Genomic DNA, 19,132 nt, shown 5'->3' on the forward strand with positions numbered 1-19,132 from the left:
TGGGTGTAATATGATGGTCAGTGGGGGGTGGGGGTGATTGGAGAGGTTAATCGGGTAGTGTGGGTGTAGTATGATGGTCACTGGGGGGTGGGGGTGGTTGGAGGGGTTAATCGGGTAGTGTGGGTGTAGTATGATGGTCAGTGGGGGTTGGGGGTGGTTGGAGGGGTTAATCGGGTAGTGTGGGTGTAGTATGATGGTCAGTGGGGGTTGGGGGTGGTTGGAGGGGTTAATCGGGTAGTGTGGGTGTAGTATGATGGTCAGTGGGAGGTGAGGGTGGTTGGAGGTGTTAATCGGGTAGTGTGGGTGTTGTATGATGGTCAGTGGGGAGTGGTGGGGTGGTTAAGGGGTTAATTGGGTAGTGTGGGTGTAGTATGATGGTCAGTGGGGGGCGGGGGTGGTTGGAGGGGTTAATCATGTAGTGTGGGTGTAGTATGATGGTCAGAGGGGGGTGGGAGTGGTTGGAGGGTTTAATTGGTTAGTGTTGGTCTAGTATGATGGTCAGTGGTGGTTGGGGGTGGTTGGAGGTGTTAATCAGGTAGTGAGGGTGTAATATGATGGTCAGTCGTGGGTGGGGGTGGTTGGAGGGGTTAATTGGGTAGTGTGGGTGTAGTATGATGGTCAGTGGGGGTTGGGGGTGGTTGGAAGGGTTAATCGGGTAGTGTGGGTGTAGTATAATGTTCAGTGGGGGGTGGGGGTGGTTGGAGGGGTTAATCGGGTAGTGTGGGTGTAGGATGATGGTCACTGGGGGGTGGGGGTGGTTGGAGGGTTTTATCGGGTAGTGTGGGTGTAGTATGATGGTCAGTGGGTGGGTGGGGGTGGTTGGAGGGGTTAATCGGGTAGTGTGGGTGTAGTATGATGGTCAGTGGGGTGTGGGTTTGGTTGGACGTGTTAATCGGGTAGTGTGGGTGTATTATGATGGTCAGTGGGTGGGTGCGGTTGGTTGGAGGGGTTAATCGGGAAGTGTGGGTGCAGTATGATGGTCAGTGGGAGGGTGGGGGTGGTTGGAGTGGTTAATCGGGTAGTGTGGGTGTAGTATGATGGTCAGTGGGGGTTGGGGCTGGTTGGAGGGGTTAATCGGGTAGTGAGGGTGTAGTATGATGGTCAGTGGGGAGTGGGGGTGGTTGGAGGGGTTAATCAGGTTGTGTGGGTGTAGTATGATGGTCAGTGGGGGGTGGGGGTGGTTGGAGGGGTTAATCAGGTTGTGTGGGTGTAGCATGATGGTCAGTGGGGGGTGGGGGTGATTGGAGGGGTTAATCTGGTAGTGTGGGTGTAGTATGATGGTCAGTGGGGGGTGAGGGTGGTTGGAGGGGTTAATCAGGTGGTGTGGGTGTAGTATGATGGTCAGTGGGGGGGTGGAGGTGGTTGGAGGGTTTAACCGGTTAGTGTGGATGTAGTATCATGGTCAGTGGGGGTGGGGGGGTGGGGGGGTGATTGGAGGACTCAGTTGTGGAGTTACCCGGGTATTAGACCAGGTTTTACAGTCTAACGTTTCCTGGGTAACTACCCGGGTAAGTCCTGTGGATTTGTCCCAAGTCTCCGATTCTTACCCAGAGTCAGAGACATTCACACAGGGTTCCGGGCAGCAGGGGTATTGCCCAGTGGAAATTAAAACCTCTGGGGCAATTCCCACGTAGGCCCGCGGGTCAGAACATCCCAGGGACCCGCTGCCCATCTTCAGCCATATGTCCGGTCTCTGATGACCCAGTGAGCAGGAGATTTGGCCCATTAACTCCAGTCTCCCTGTTATTGACACTGTTGTTCAATCTGTTTATTCCTGTTTAATCTTTAATCTGTTTCAGGCTGTGGGACAATCAGTTCAGTCAAAATGGAGAAAATCAGCTGAAGTTGCTGCAGGGAACCAGATCTGGACTGAGTGTGAAATGTAAACCTTTGGATTGATAAACATTCCTGTTCTCATTATAGGAACATTATTAACCGAGTTTCTCTCCCTCCCCTTTAACCGGCCGCGCTCCAGGTTTAAATCCTATTGGCCCTTTCCCAGTTTCCAGCTCGAGCTGAGTGAGCGTCATCTCCCATTGTGATGTCAGAGGCCCAGCCACAGGGTCACGAGACTCAGCCGCCCGGCCTCACAGGCGCTGCTTCTGCAGGATATCCGGGGCTGAATGTTCCCCAATGGGTCACTGGGGAAATGTACAGACAGGGAGGGCCCAGGGTGGGGATCAGATTCGAACAATAGGCTCACACAAGAAAGATGATCTGGTATTAGATATCTCCTGGGGCCACAGACTGACAGATCAAGGGACAGAGAGATAAGACTCTATGGTTTAATGTAAGGAATCAACTCAGAAATGTCAACATAATCACCATACAGTAATGAGAGATTAATACTGATACAGTGGAAAGAACAGGTAACAGGGACAAAAAAACACACTTTGTAAAGCCTTTTACACGCTTTTATGGTGTTGTCACTGACACCCAATTAACGCTGATAGCCCACAAATTGCAATGAGATAAGTGGCCCATTTAATGGAGTCGATTTCAACTATCAGGGGAGGATTGTGTATTGGGTTATGTTGCTGGACTAACAATCCTGGGGTTTTGCTGATAACCCAGAGAACATGAGTTCAGATAAAAGTTTGAGAATTTTAATTCAGTTTAACAGAAGCTGGATTTTAAATAGAAACTGTTGTCATTGATCATTAATCTCCCCGAGTGTTTGTAAAGGAAACGTGCCGTCCTTATCTGGCCTGTTCTGTCTCTGACTCCAGACTCTCCAATGTGATTGACTGTCATGTTCGCGGCCTCTGAAGTGCCCGAGTATTCCGCTTAGTTGTATCAAACAGTCACATCGATCATTCTAGGAGATGCCCCAACAGCGACATCTCAGGGTAATTTGAGTCGACAATTACAGTGACTTCACCAGCAACAGCCACAGCTGGGAAGTGGGTGGAACTTGTCACTCGGGTGTAAAACTAGTGATTCAGATCCTTGAAATGGAAATTGAAAGGTTTCTGTGAGGCCGCTGATTTCTAATGCCAGTTTCTCACCAGAGGAGCAAGTTGGGGGATAAATGTTCATGCAGACACCAGGGTGCTCCCCATATCTTCTTGTACTAGAGCGGCTGGGATGTGATGTATCCACTGGAACAGACAGAGAGCGCCAGGGATTAACACCTCATCGGGGAAAGCAACAAACAATGGAAAAGAGAATCGGGCCGAGTCCAAAAAGCCCGGCCGGTTTACTATATACCCCGTTATGGGCAAAATCCCAAGACAAACCTCTTCTCCAATCAACAGTATTAGATAGACAGACTACGGAATCGATGAATTAGATTCCTGAATGGTTCATAATAAATGAATCTCCCCAATCTGATCTAAACTATAATTTTATAATCAGTGATCTAGTGAACACTTTTTGATGGTGATAGACTGAGTTAGCAGCCTCTCATTCATTGTGCTACTTACCTGCCTATTAATTGTGTAATTAACGTTCCTGTGTGACCCTGTCTGTAAATTTACAGAATAGTTCCTCCCGATCCACTCCAGCTCTACCCTCATAATTGTCAACACCTCAAATAAATGGTCCCTTAGTCTCCTCTGTTCCAAAGAAAACAACCCCAGCCGATCCAGTCTTTCCTAATAGGAAATGGGTGAGTGCCAGGCTGTCAAGAGGACAAGGCCAGTAGTGCACTAATCCCCTCAGTGCATCTCGCTCTACAACATTTATTCAGCCCTGAATACTGGTGAGAATGACGGGTCAACTGGGGAGTGCAACCAGAGCCAAACCCATGGTGCCACGGATTGTTCAGCTGTCCCGGGGTGAGGAGGTACAATAATTATGGATTCTGTAGTTCAGGGAGACCGCCGGCCTTTCTGCGGCTGCAGACATGAGTTTTGGATGAGTTGTTGCCAGACCAACCACCTCCCCCAACCCCCATGGTGGGTCAAGGCCACGCCGAAATCGGCAAAGGCACAGAAAGCAATGCTCAAAAAGATGCAACTAAAAATATGTAACTTATTAAATTCAGAGCTTGGAGGCTCTTCTCAGCATCACCACATCTCTCTTAAAAGAGCTGAGACCACAAGAAAATGGCACTTGCGGCCCAGCTCCTTCTCAATAGAGATCAGTAAGAAACATGTACTACACCCGCGCTTTCTCTTTGTCAGATCTGAACAATTATTGTGTTGTGTCTCCTGTTTAATGGACCTAGAGCGAGTCTTCTTCCCTATTATTCCCAAATTTCCCCTGTCCAATACAATGTGAACAATTATTGTGTTGTGTTCTTCTCTAATCTGTAAACTTCATTGTTCCGGAGTGTGGGAACATCTACTGGCCGGAACTGAGAACTATAACAGAGCGGCTCAGATTCACATTTACAGTCAGTGTTACAAAAACAGCCACACTGTGCAATGTAAGCAAATAGTTTCTGTCTGTTAATTATGTTGTATTGTTCCACATTTTATAGTGAGAAATGAATAGAATCGAGAAACAATAACGATATTGCTTCACTCCTTGGATTATTGTGAATTTACCATTTTATTCTTTACTAGACATTAAGCACCATTTCTGTCTGATTTCTCAGGTTTACATGACTGAAAAAAAACGAACACAAATATCAATAAAAACTAAGCTGATAGCATCACAGGAAATAAAAGCAAAATAAATGGGGGTGAAATATAAACAGAATAAAATGAAATAAATCTGAAAATGCTGGACAGGCTGATCCTGAAACATCAGTGGAGAAGTTCGGGCTAACAGTTCAGGGCCCTGAACCTTCTCTGGACCTGAAAAGATAATCCAGCTTCTCCACAGAGAGATTTGAAGTTTCCCCTCCTTTATTTTAATATTTTTAAATTTTGATTTCAGAGTTGCTTATTTGGTATTGAAATATTCTTTTGTAAATTCCATGGGCCCAAATCTTCCTGTCTCCGGATGGTCAGAAATGGGGTGTTTGTGAGAAGATGTGTGTTAGGATCTTGCGGAAGTCCTGACTCGGGGACTTTCCTCATTCAATGGGCCAAGGGAGCTGGACAGGCTTTTCCTGATTCTACATCCTGGGTTGTTCTTCCCCGGTGTCTTGGGGATGACACTAGGCAGTAAATAGGAACTCTCTGCTTCTTTCTTGCCTGTGAGCTGTCTGATTGGGACTCTTCCTGTTAATCCTGTTTTATTGTCACACTCACAAGGTCTGAACTGTTGCTCTCTTTCCCATGGTCTCTAAGATTATTAACCAGGTTAGGAAGGAATCAGTGACCCTGACCAGTAACAGCCGTTTCCTAATGGTTATCCACAAGGGCGGTTCAGACACTCTCCTCACTTCATCATTAACGACCATAAATAAAACATAAAAGATACAGAACTACAGCAACAACAATAACTTCCATTTATAGGGCGCCTTTAACAAAGTTAAATGTCACAAGTTGCAGGAGGGTTACAGACAAATTTGACACAAGAACAGAGTAAATAGGAGCAGGAGTAAACCACACAGCCCGTCCAACCCGCTCCGCTATTTCATATGGTCAGGGCCAGGATTCCCTTCCCGCCATCCGAAGAGTTGGTGGTGAACACATTCCCGCCAACTCCCACTGCCCCGCAGCCATTTCACTCTGGGATGTGCGTCAATTGGCTGCAGGTGGAACTTCCGCCCCTCACTGGGAGGAAGTCCCGCCTCAGAGAGCTGCTGGCTATTCTGATTGGCCGAGAGCTCTCTGGTCCCTGAGGCTCCAGGAGTGGAAAGGACCGGGACTGGAAGTAGCTCCCAGAGCCTCAATCCCAAAATTCCAGCAACAGGTAATTTCTGGGGGCCTCAGGCCGGGTGGGGGGCGGCCTTGCAGCTACCGGGCTTATGGGGTGGGGGCAAAGTTTTTCTTTATTGGTTCATGGGGTGTGGGTGTCCCAGGAAAGAAAGAATTTATTGCCCATCTGTAATTGCCCCTGAACAGAGTAACTGACTAGGCCACTTCCGAAGGCATTTAAGAGTCAACCACATTACTCTGGAGTAATGTAGGAGTTTGGATCCACATGTAGACGAGACCAGGTAAGGATGACGGATGAGAGATTTCCTTCCCTAAAGGACATTCATGCACAAGATGGGTCTTTACAACAATTGACATTGGTTTCATAGTCACCATCACTGAGACTAGTTTCTATTCCAGAATTTGTGTAAATAAATTCAAACTCCACCAGCTGCTGTGGTGGATTTGAACCCGTATCCCCAGAGCAGTAGCCTAGGAATAAGGATTACTAGTCCAGCGACAATACCACTGCAGCACCATACCCAGCCCTGATGGAGGAACCTTCACTCCGCCCCCATCCCTCGCCCAAGGTCTGAACTGCATCATTGTCGGGCTTCCTCCAGACTCGGGAAGTCCTCCCGCCAGATTAAAAATTGAGGCTGGGCAGGAAAGGGCCGTTAAGGGAATATATTTAAGAAGGAAATTGATAGGTTTCTGGGCTCTGCAGGCGCCAAGTGTTATGGGGAGAGAGCGGGAGGATGGCGTTGAGATAGAGGATCAGCCATGATCATACTGAATGGCGGAGCAGGCTCGAAGGGCCGAATGACCGTGTCCTGCTCCTATTTCCGATGTTTCTCAATTGGGGCAGGGGTGGGCAGCCCATCTGAGACCTCGTCCACCCCAGCATTAAATTGCTGAGAGATCGGGCAGGCGTGAATGCAGTGGGAAGCCTATGTGATATTTAACGCTCAACCACCCCCTCCCCGCTCCTTCCCGCCCCCCTTCCCCTGCCCGGCCAAACACCGACAAACCAGCCGGACACAGAGCATCAAATTCAGGGCTTTTTTTTTTTGCAGCTCACAAACTGTGGGAATCTCCACCCTCTTCTGACCCACTCTGAGTGCAGCTCTCCCTCTGTTTTGACCATTTGACAGCATAGTGCTTCCTTATTCCTGACCCTCTGACAGTGTAGCGTTCCCTCATGCCTAACCATCTGACACTGCAATGCTTGATCAGTCCTGACCCTCCGACAGTACAGCGCTCCCTGAGTCCTCATCCATTGACTGCGCAGCGCTCCTTCAGCAGTGAGACCCTGATAGTGCAACAACCTCAGTCCTGACCTTCCGACAGTGCAGCTCTCCCTCAGTGCTGACCATCTGACAGTAAAGCTCTCCCTCGGTCCTGACCCTCCGACAGTACAGCTCTCCCTCAGTCCTGACCCTCCGACAGTACAGCTCTCCCTCAGTCCTGACCCTCCGACAGTACAGCTCTCCCTCAGTCCTGACCCTCCGACAGTACAGCTCTCCCTCAGTCCTGACCCTCCGACAGTACAGCTCTCCCTCAGTCCTGACCCTCCGACAGTACAGCTCTCCCTCAGTCCTGACTCTCTGACAGTACAGCTCTCCATCAGTCCTGACCCTCTGACACTGCAGCGCTCCCTCATTGCAGAACTTCTGACACTGTAGCGCTCCCTCATGCCTAACCCTCTGACAGTGCAGCGCTCCCTCATGCCTAACCCTCTGACAGTGCAGCACTTGATCAGTCCTGACCCTCTGACAGTGCTGCGCTCCCCAAGTCCTCACCCACTGACAGCACAGGGCTCCTTCAGTCGTGAGAATCTCACAGTTCAACACTGCCTCAGTCCTGACCCTATGACAGTGCTGCGCTCCCTCAGTCCTGACCATCAATCTGTGCAGCGTTTCCTTAGTCCAAACTGTCTGACAGTGCAGCGCACACTCAGCCCTGAAGCTTTGACAGTGATATGCTCCCCCAGTCCTGATGCTTTTGACAGTGCAGTGTTGTCTCAGTCAGTACCCCCTGACAATGCAGCACCCCCTGTTTCCTGTCCCTCTGACAAAGCAGAGCTCCCTCATGCCCAAACCTGTCACAGTGCAGCGCTTGATCAATCCACCCTCTGACAGTGCAGCGCTCCCCCATTCATGACCCCCTGACAGTGCATCGCTCCATCAGCCCTGACCATATGATGCTGTAGTGTCACCTCAGGCTTAGCCTCTGACCGTGCGGCACCCCTCAATGCTAACCCCCTGAAAATGTAGCGCTCCCTCAGTCCTTATCATCTGACAGTGCAGCGGTCCCTCAGTCCTAAGCATCTGACAGTGCAGCGCTCCCTCAGCCCTTAACATCTGACAGTGTAGCGCTCCTTCAGTCCTGAGCATCTGACAGTGTAGCGCTCCCTCAGCCCTTAACATCTGACAGTGCAGCGCTCCCTCAGTTCTGAGCATCTGACAGTGCAGCGCTCCCTCAGTCCTGAGCATCTGACAGTGCAGCGCTCCCTCAGTCCTGAGCATCTGACAGTGCAGCGCTCCCTCAGTCCTGAGCATCTGACAGTGCAGCGCTTCCTCAGTCCTGAGCATCTAACAGTGTGGCGCTCCCTCAGTCCTGAGCATCTGACAGTGCAGTGCTCCCTCAGCCCTTAACATCTGACAGTGTAGCGCTCCTTCAGTCCTGAGCATCTGACAGTGCAGTGCTCTTTCAGTCCTAACCATCTGACATTGAACGACTCCCTTACGCCTCACCCACTGATAGTGCAGCTCACTCTCAATCCTGACCATCTGGCAACACAGCGCTCCCTCAATCCTCACGCACTGACAGTGTAGCGCTCCCTCAGTCCAAACCCTCGGACAGTGAAGCTCTCCCTGGTTCCTAGTCCGCAGAAAATGTAGCGCTCCCTCAGCCCTGTCCCTCTGGCAGTGCAGTGCTCCTTCAGCCCTGACCCGCTGACAATGCAGCCCTCCAACAGACCTGACCCTCTGATACTGCAGCACTCCCTGATTCCTGACCCTCTGACAATGCAGCCCTCCCTCATGCGTAAACCTCTGACAATGCAGCCGTCCATCATGCTTAACCCTCTGACAATGCAGCGCTCCTCCTGACCCTCTCATACTGCAGCACTCACTGAGTCCTGACCCTCTGACAACGCAGCCCTCCCTCATGCGTAAACCTCTGACAGTGCAGCACTCTATCAATCCAGGACCTCTGACAGTGCAGCACTCGATCAGTCCAGGACCTCTGACAGTGCAGCGCTCCCACATTCCCGACCCCCTCACAGTGCATTGCTCCATCAGGCCTGACCCATGACACTGCAGTGCCAGCTCAGGCCTGGCCTCTGACTGTGCAGCACTCCCTCAATCCTAACCCCCTGAAAGTGCAGCGTTCCCTCAGTCCTAAACATCTGACAGTGCAGCGCTCTCTCAGTCCTGACCATCTAGCAGCGCAGCGCTCCCTCAATGCACACACACTGACAGTGCAGCAATCCCTCAGTCCTGGTCCTCAGACAAGGTAGCGCTCCCTCAGCCTGTCCCTCTGAAAATGCAGTGCTCCTTCAGGCCTGACCCGCTGACAATGCAGCCCTCCCTCAGAGCTGACCCTCCGACAGTGCAGCGCTCCTCCAGTCGTTACCCTCTAAGAGTGCAGCAGTCCCTCCATCCCCACCCACTGACTTTGCGGAGCTCCCTCAGTCATGACCCTTTGACAGTGCAGCACTCCCTCCGTCCAGACCCACTGACTTTGCGGAGCTCCCTCATTCCTGAACCTCTGACTGTGAGGCGCTCCCTCGTTCCCAAACCTCTGACAGTGAGGCGCTCCCTCAAACCTGACCCTCTGACTATGCAGTGCTCCCTCAAACCTGACTCTCTGACAGTGCAGCGGTACTGCCGTCCTGAATCTCTGACATTGCATCGCTACCTCAATCCTGATCCTTTGACAATGCAACGATACTGCAGTCCTCATCTCCGACAGTGCAGCGCCCCGTATTCCTGACCCCTCACAATCCGGCACTACCTCAGTGCTGACCATCTGACAGTGCAGCGCCCCATATGCCTGACCCCTGATTTGGTGGCAGGGCATTAAAGCAAGGTTACAAAAGAACCATTGAATTGTTACAGCACAGAAGGAGGCCATTCAGCACATTGTCTCTCTGTCGGTTCTCTGCAATATCAACTCAGTCAGTCCCTCTCCTCCGCATTTTCCATTAAACCCTGAAAATATGGTGTTTTCAGGTAATTATCCAGTTCCCTTTTGAAAACTGCAATTAAATCTGTCTCCGCCACGATCTCAGGCACTGGCTTCCTGGTCCAAACCACCTGCTGCATAAAGAAGGTTTTCCTCATGACGCCTAATCACTTTAGGGTTTTCGACCTCCTGTCGATGGGATCAGTTTCTCCTCACTTACAATATCCATAGCTCTCATGATTTTGAGCACATCTAACAATTCTCTCCTCAAATTTGCCTTCTCCAAGCAGAACAGCTCCAGCTTCGCCCATCTATCCACATAACGGACATCTCTCATCCTCGGAATCATTTTCATAAATTTTTGCAGAACTCTTTCTAAAACATTCGTTTAAGCTGAACTAGTATTTTATGAAGGTTCATAATTTAGGTCCTTTTTTACTCTATGTCCCGATTCATAAAACCCAGGATTCATGACCCAGGATTGCTTTCTCAAACTGCCCTGCAACCTTCAATGAAGTTATGTGTAATTCATGCTTTCATTAGCTGGTATTCAATTATTGAACTGTGGTGTAATGAACTTTTAGCTTTGTTAAAGGCCAACAATTCGCAACACCATAATGTTCGAAATAAAATGTCTCCGGGAACGAATAATGTTCACTAAAAACGGATAGTTTTATTGGTATTTGGGGACTGAAATGATTAATGCAAAAGGAAAGAACACAAGGAAATATTTAGAAATGATATGACCAACTCGTTTGCTTAGAGCTCCTGCACCTCAAAATCTCCCAATTCACCTCTGCAGGTATTAGGTAAATCTGCGTTAGAACAGTGGAACTCATTCAAAAAGGAAATAGGGAGAGTACAGGTCGAACTTATTCCAGTAAAGGCAAAGGGTGGGACCAACAAATCCACGGAACCCTGGATGCCGAGGGGTATACAGGATTGGATAAAGAGAAAAAGAGAGGCTGATGGCAGATACCGAGGGCTCAAAACAGCGGAATCCCAAGAGCCGATTAGTATATGCAGGGGGAACATAAAAAGCAAATTAGGAGAGAAAAAAACGGGCATGAAAAAACATTGGCAGGCGTGAAAAAGGAAAATCCGAAGTTATCTTCAAGTACATTAACAGTAAGAAACTGACAAGTGAAAGAATCGGCCTCACTAATGACCATAGTGGTAATTTGTGTGTGGAGCCGGAATATGTAAGTAGGGTTCTAGATGAACACCTTGTGTCGGTGTTCACAAGTGGGAGGGACGACGTGGGTTTGGAAATCAGGCAGAAGGACTGTGATATAATTAAAGAAATTAGGATAGAAAAGCATGAGGTTCTAAATTGTCTGTCATTCCTAAAAGTAGGTAAATCTCCAGGCCTGGATTAAATGCACCCCAGGCTATTGAGTGAGGCAAGGGAGGAGATAGCAGGGGCGTTGGCAATAATTTTCAATACCTCTCTGGTCACAGGAGAGGTGCCAGAGGACTGCAAATGTGGAACCGTTATTCAAGAAAGGAGGAAGGGATAAACGAGGGAACTACAGGCCAGGCAGTCAAAAATCAATGGTGGGGAACTACTGGAGGCAATTTTGAGGGATAGAATTAACCTACACTTGGAGAAGCAGGGATTAATCAAGGACAGTCAGTATGGTTTTGTTAAGGGGGGCTCATGTCCGACCTATAAGATTGAATGTTTCGAAGATGTAGCCAGGTGTGTAGATGAGGTCAATGCATTTGAAGTAGTGCACTTGAACTACAGCAAGGCTTTTGCTAAGTCCCCACATGGGAGACTCATAACGAAGGTAAGAGCCAATGGAATCCAAGGTAATTTGGCAAATTGGATCCAGAACTGGCTGAGTGGCAGGAAGCAGAGGATGATTGTCGAGGCGTGTTTTTGTGACTGTATATCTGTGTTCAGTGGGGTTGCACAGGGATCGGTGATGGGCTCCTTGCTTTTTATGGTATATATAAACGATTAGGCTTGAATGCAGGAGGGTTGATCAGGAAATTCGCGGATGACACGAAAATTGGCGGGGTGGTAAATAGTGAAGAAGATAGCCTTAGATTACAGGAGGATATAGATGGGCTGGTCAGATGGGATCATGAGTTGCAAATGGAATTTATTCTGGATAAATGTGAGGCGATGCACTTGGGCAGGACATGCAAGGCACGGGAATACACGATGAATCGTATGACCCTGGGAATTACCGAGGATCAGAGGCAACTTAGTGTTCATATCCACCGGTTTCTTAAGGTAGTGGGACAGACAGATACGATGGTTAAGAAGGCATGTGGGATACTAGCCTTCATTAACAGAGGCATAGAATATAAGGGTGGGGAGGTTATGTTGGAACTTTATAAAACTTTGGCTAGGCCACAGCTAGAGTATTGCGTGCAGTTCTGGAATACGCGTTATAGGAAGGATGTGATTGCACTAGAGAGAAGGCAGAGGAGATTTACCAGGACGTTGTCTGGGCGGGAGAGTTGTGGTTATGAGGAGAGCTTGGATAGACTGGGGTTATATGCCCTGGAGCAGAGGAGATTGAGGGGAGGGGGGCATGATTGAGGGGTATAAAATTATGAAGGACATAGAGAGGGTCGGCAGGAAGGAACATTTTCCCTTGGTGGATGGATCAATAACCAAGGGCCATAGATTTAAGGAAAGGGCAGGATGTTTAGAGGGATGAGAGTCATAGGGATCTACAGCACAGACAAATGCCCTTCGGCCCATCCAGTCTGTGCTGCTCAAACAAATACCTAATTATTCAAATTCCATTTTCCGGCAGTAGGCTTGTATGCCATGGCATCGCAATTGCACATCCAAATACTTCTTAAATGTTATGAGGATTTCTGCATCTACCACCCTTTCAGGCAGTGAGTTCACAGTTTGCCGGGTTAAAACATTCTTCCTCACTTCCCCTCTAAACCTCCTGCCCCTGTGCCATTATATCTCCCGCTGGTATTGCTGCGACTTCATATCTCCCCGAACAGAATGCAATTTTCAAAGCTTTGAACGCCCAATGCCGATATAAGTTCAGAACTTGCTCCGTCAAAACCCTGTAACAGGTGAACAATGTTGTTTGCAGCAAGAAGGGCGATAACATTCAAAACTTTGCAATCAAACCTTTGAGGGAAAGTTCCAACCGTGTTTTATTTGACTCAGGCCCCTCTCTAGTAAATAAGAGACTCTGATTTCAAGACTCTCTCGTGGCTCTATTCACTTAGTCAACAATTGGCTTTTAATTAAACTAAAGGAGTCCAATGCTACTGCATTGAAAATCATGTGCCCATATAAAGAAGCCAGATCGGGTCATTGTTGCCTCCGGAGGTTCATGCATAAGGATAATTTTGAATTATTGCCGGTGATAACAACAAGTAAATGGCCTTTTGTTGCTTCATGTTAGGCAGGAAAGAGTGGGAAGCGGTCAGCGCTGGAGCTTTTTGAGGAAGACCTTGGGCTTTTTGTGATTCTCAACATTTAGAACCTTACTTACAATGAGTATTCTTGCATTAAACGTGTTTATCTCACACCTTCCCACAAGAAACACCATGTGGGATTGTTTACCCATTCGCGAAATCCATCTCTGTTGGTTTGGAACTTCCCTCTCCAATCTCTTCAACTGAACACCTCTCCGAAATAAGCATAATCTTCAAAACGTTGAAGGCCCAGTGCAGCTATCTGGGTAACAACAGTTGTCTTATCACACAGCATTGGTAAGGAGCGAGTAATTGGAGTAAGTTAGAGAGGTTGTGAAATGAAGCGAAAGGGAGGCTGCTGGTCTGCCGATGAGGGGAATGAGCGGTAGAGGGTGAACTGCCAAATTGGAATGCAAGCAAAAAAAAACAACTTTGTAGTGCCTCATGTCAGATAGTGAAGCCACATGCTTAATCCAGCCGGTTCTCTCAGTAGGTAAAGCATCAGACATTTAATTTGAGAGTTTATGGGCCGAGTCCCGGTCTAGACGCTGCCTTTTGACTCGAGGCCTTTCCTCCCTGTGACGCAACAGGGGGCGGGGGGGGGGGGGTGGTGGTGGAAGAACAAGGGATCCTGAATTATTCAAGAGAACAGAGGAGACAGATAAGTTCTTCGATTTGCCAAAAAGTACTGTCTACTAGAAAATATTGTAGAGTCGTTCACCTTTGAAGAATTCTTTCTAGATTTCCATCTGCCCTAAAGTAGAAAAGAGCTTCCTGTTTTTCCCCTTGGTTGGCCTAGACACCATCGCTGTGAATCAGTGCCAACAGTATGATATGATTCAGCCCCATGCCTACCGCGAGGGAAAGCAGTTTCTCTCCATTTAAACTAACACTTGATTTAAACAGAATAGAACATCCTTCATTTCTGAAAAGAATAGAAACAGGGACAAGCTCTGAATAGGAAAATAAATGATCAGGAGAAGGCTGGGTATTGACAATCGGTGAATTTCGCCTTCAGAGAGCCAGCATAGGCAGGACGGGCCGAATGGCTTCCTTTTGCGTGGTTTCCATTCTATCATTATGCCTTTCTAGGATGATCAAACCTGAACTCCTAAAGTAACCAACACAACTCCGGAATCCCACGGGTTAAACAGCACTGCTTCCAATCCAAGGTAAATATAACCCTGGTGTTTCCTCTGAGTAGTGCTGGTAAGAACATGAGACATAGGAGCAGCCGGATTTAACGAATTCTCCAAAAATTCACGATCTCTTTGGCTGATCTTCTCCCTAAATCGCGCCTTCCTGAAAATTCTCAATTCCCACTGTGGTGCAGCGCCATCCCAGATAAAGCATTCCTAATGAATTTCCAGCTTCAGAAGAGGTGAACAATGATGTCTACTACAAAATAATGGGATACATTTCAAAATATTGCATTTCAAAACTTGTTTGTAGGTTTTATGCCTCTCCGTTAGTTACATGGGTCTGTATTCTAACTGTCGCAGCAAATTCAAGACAGTTGCCTAATTATCAATTGTAATGAGTGGTACCTCGAATATGACAGCCTGGAAGTTGAGATCTTGAAATGTTTTTTTGTATATGTGCACTGGCGGTACGTGATCGCTGTACCTGGAAACATAAACCCCTTTGCTTTTTTCCAGCCCCGTGTTTTTCACCAAATCGAAAATACACTCATTGTTCAATTGGCGCCAGGAATATATGTTCCTTGTGTATCTTCATATACTTACTGACTGGCTCTGCATCCACTGTCCATTAGATTACCATTCTGTCTCCTGCGTTCTTAATACACACACAGTCCGAGCAAGCAGTTTCTTTCGATGCATTCTATCGAATCCATGAGCACTTTTTCTTGGTAGTTTCTGAAATCCTAATTGCAGAATGAATACGGAGAACGATAATAGAATATAAAAGGATTCTAATCGTGTTTATTTCAACAAAAACTTGCTTTCCTGTTGCGCCTTTAACGTAGCTATTGCGGCATCTTGGGATTGGGTTACAGCAGGTTCTGAATGTATAAATATTAGCACTGTGATGTTTAAAAATAGATGCTGTGTGCATCGGTGTGCTGGTTCTGAATTAATGTGCGTGTAACTGTTTCATCTGTCAATGTATTTGTGTGTATCTACGTTCTGTGCAAATATTTTTCGGAATGATTGGGAAAAGAAACGCAATAGGCAGAAAAATATATTTCCGCATCAAACCGGGTTCAGACCAAAGGAGGAAAATACAGACCTGTGAAGTCAGCGGAATGATGACACTTTTATATTCAGCATAAGAAGTCAAAATCATACCTGTGTTTCTTTGAGGTGTTTTGGATGGAGATCAGCGTTGTTTTTTTTACTTCCATGTTATGTAGTCATTGCCGATTGGTTAAAGCGATGGACTAGAAATCAATTGCGCGCAGGATCGAATCCTGACGACTACGCGTCTTCTCCTATGCTCTCAATTTCAAATTTTAACCAAGTTCCTTTGACAGGAATCGTGCCTTAAGCGGAATGATATACCACACCTTTCAACAACCGAAGTCTGTTTCACCCAAGTGTATTAAAGAAATTTCTGCCATTAATAAAGCTAGATTACTTACGCCCTTACTTTTGTTCCTCCTTAACTTTGCCTATGTCGCTTTAAGTCTATATTATATGTGTCTGACTGTGTGCGCGATCATGTGTGTGTGTGTGCCTTTGTACTTGTACCTGTGCGCGTTGCTTTTGTTTATTGATCCGGCGTTTTTTTTTTGTTTATTGCAATTTAGTAAGGTGTTTGTTTTCAGAAACCTTTCCAATTTCCTTCTAAAATTATTCACGAAAATATCATCCACCACCTTTTCAGATATAGCTGTCCAAACCCCACCAACACTGAGTGGAAATGTCTCTGCTCCCATCCTCTGTATATCTTTTGTCAATGACTCAGTGACATTGAATCAACTACCCTTAGTTATTGACCTGCACACAGAGGGATTATTTTCCCTGTTCACACTCTCTATACCTCGCACGATCTGGGAAACCACTATTAGGTGATTTTATAATCATGTATGTCTGAAGTACAACAGCCCGAAGTTCCCCAAGAACTCCTCATAACTGAACCTCATATCATCCTTGCATACCGCCCAGTAGGGGCCATCTTCCCCCTTTCTAATGTAATTTCTGAAGAGAGGTGATCATCATTAACCACAAGATTCCTTACTTATGTCGAACTGCAGGTGTTAAATTCCTAGCATGATCCCATTGCTTCAATGTACTATTACTGGATTTATAACCCAATTGACCAGTATGCCTTTCGAACTACATTATGAACTTTGTGTAGATAGAGACAGATTTTCCTCTGCCCATCCACACTTTACAAAACTCTCGCATATAGAGTGTAGCGAATTTCCATATTAGCCCTCCCAACGTTCATAATTTCATTGCTTACTTCCTCGTATGAAATTGGTCTATTTTTTTCCGTGTGATTATTAGGTGTTCGTCTTTCTTTCTGTTCTCCTTCCTGAGCGCATCTTTGTTTCTCGGAAAGTCTTTATCTTTGCCACATTCAGTTAATGAAGATGTGGAATTGCGACATATCTCCGTCCTTCATTCTCAATCTGACATGTTTTGAATGTCTGCCTGTCTGTCTCCCTGTTTCCCTCTTCTTGATCTCTCTGTATGATAAAAAACAATCTTGCAGTCGGGCTGATAATTGACCCTGGACCATTCTCATACCCCGTGACCCCTCAGTATTCAACAATCTATGGATTTCAGCGTTGAATGTACTGAGTTCTCCCAATCCGCTGGGATAGAGAACTTCAACTATTCCCAAACATTTGAATGAAGAAATTTTTCCTCATCATTCATTATACTTAACTCCAGAGAGCTCATATTACCCAATCTCTCCTCTGAATCCAGGAATGAATCCAGGGGTCATAATTTCAACATGTGCAGTTCGACCGTTAGAAATTGCTGGCTTTATTCAGCAGGTCAGCCAGCACCTTTGGGTTACCGACTTGGAAGATTAATACTGTTTCTCTCCAAGGATGCTGTAGTGTCTGCAGAGTGTTACAGGCATTTTCTATTATTACTTCAGGATTCCAATATCTGCTGTTGATCCGAACACGTGAAATAGGAGCAGAAGGAGGCCAATTGGCCGCTCGAGCCTGGTCCTCCGTTCACCAAGATCATGGTTGTTTTGTTTGTATTTCGAGTTCCACATTCCCATCTACCACTTTAACCTTTGACTCCCTTGCCTTACAACAATCTATCTACCTCTAATAAATGAAGTCGCCCCCACTGCTTTCTGAGCCAGAGAGGTATGATGACGCATAACCGCCTGGGACAGAAGAAAAATCTCCTCATCTCTGTCCTGCAAGGAACACACGTAATTTTGAAACAGTGCCGCCTAGCCCTGGGCTCACCCACAGGAGGAAGCATCTTTTCCACATCCGCCTTGTCAAGGCCTTTAAAGGTCTTATATACTTCAATCAAGTCACTCCTCACTCTTCTAAGCTCCAATGGAAACAGGCCCATCCTGTCTAACCTACGCTCAAAAGGCAGCCCGATAATTCCAGGTATCAATCCTGTAAATCCCCTCTGAACTGTCTGCAACTCATTTAAATCCTTCCTTAAGTGATGAGACCAAAGCAGCACGCAGTATTCGAGCTTTTGTGTATCAGCAATCAATACCCTGTATAACTGAAGTAGAACATCCTTGCTTTTGTGTTCAATCCTCATAATTAAGGATAGCATTCCATTAGCCGTCTGCATTACGTGCTGTTTCTGCATGCTAACTTTTGGTGACTAATGAACTAGGGCACCCAGATCCCCTGCACCTTGGAACTCTGCAGTGGTTCTCTGTTCAATTAATAATTTGTTTTTATTCTCCCTGCCAACGTGGACAACTTCACTTTTTCCAACATTATGATCCATCTGCTAGATTTTCGCTGACTCACTCAACCCATCTATTTCTATCTGCAAATTCCTTATGTTTTCTTCACAACTTTCCAACCTATCTTTGTGCCATCTAAAAAAATAGCTACAATGCCTTAACTCCACTCATCTAAGCCAATGATATAAATTGTAAAAACATGAGGCCCGAGCATGTACCCTGCGGTACCTCACTTGTCACATCAAGCAAAGACGCACTTATGCATACTCTCTGTTTTTTGACAGCCAGCCAATCTTCCCTCTATGCTAAAATGTTACCCCCTACACCATGAACATTTAATTTCTGCAATAGCGTTTGATGTGGCACCTTATTGAATACCTTTTGTAAATCCTAACAAAGTACTCCCTTTCATCAACAACACATGCTTGTTCTTCAAAGAACTCTACTAAATTGGTTAAACATGATTTCCCTGTCACAAAACCATGCTGAGTCTTACTTTTCCATGAGTACGGTGAACTCTGGTTATATCATCTCGAACGGAAGTATTTCCTCCTGCAGGTATGGTCTCCATACTGACACTTATTGATGTATTTCAAGTCCCTTCCAGCAAAGGCTGCCCAGGAGAAAGAGAAAGAAGCCGATGTCAACTTCCTGGAACTCCCACCCTCATAGCACTCTAGGTATACCTACACCACATGGACAGTAATGGTTCAAGAAAGCAGCACACCGCCAGGTTATGTAGGGCAATTAAGGATGAGTCACAAATGCTGGTCGAGCCAGCGATTCCCACATGCCATGAATGAATAAAAAATCAACCCGGCCTTGGGCATAAAATGGACAATATGGTTGTGGTGATTTTTTTTAAACAAATGATTGTAGGTGTATGTAATGGAGCAGCGAACAGGCAGTGGGGCTTGATTGTTGCACAAAATTCGAGAGAGCTGTTTAAGCCCTGTGTAGCA

At 46.7% G+C, this 19,132-nt stretch overlaps 1 protein-coding gene across 1 annotated transcript in view; it reads left to right on the plus strand.

The window, feature by feature from the left end:
• Positions 1-2,052, plus strand: part of LOC144691326 (NACHT, LRR and PYD domains-containing protein 3-like) — a 44,570-nt gene extending 42,518 nt beyond the window's left edge. The window contains exon 10 of the mRNA XM_078559330.1: positions 1,800-2,052. Within this exon, the coding sequence (XP_078415456.1) occupies positions 1,800-1,899 (100 nt within the window). The 3' untranslated portion in view covers positions 1,900-2,052. The remainder of the gene's footprint in view (positions 1-1,799) is intronic.
• Positions 2,053-19,132: the final 17,080 nt, after the last annotated feature.

This window comes from Cetorhinus maximus, chromosome 16, assembly GCF_964194155.1.
Source record: "Cetorhinus maximus chromosome 16, sCetMax3.hap1.1, whole genome shotgun sequence".
NCBI classification, from domain to species: domain Eukaryota; kingdom Metazoa; phylum Chordata; class Chondrichthyes; order Lamniformes; family Cetorhinidae; genus Cetorhinus; species Cetorhinus maximus.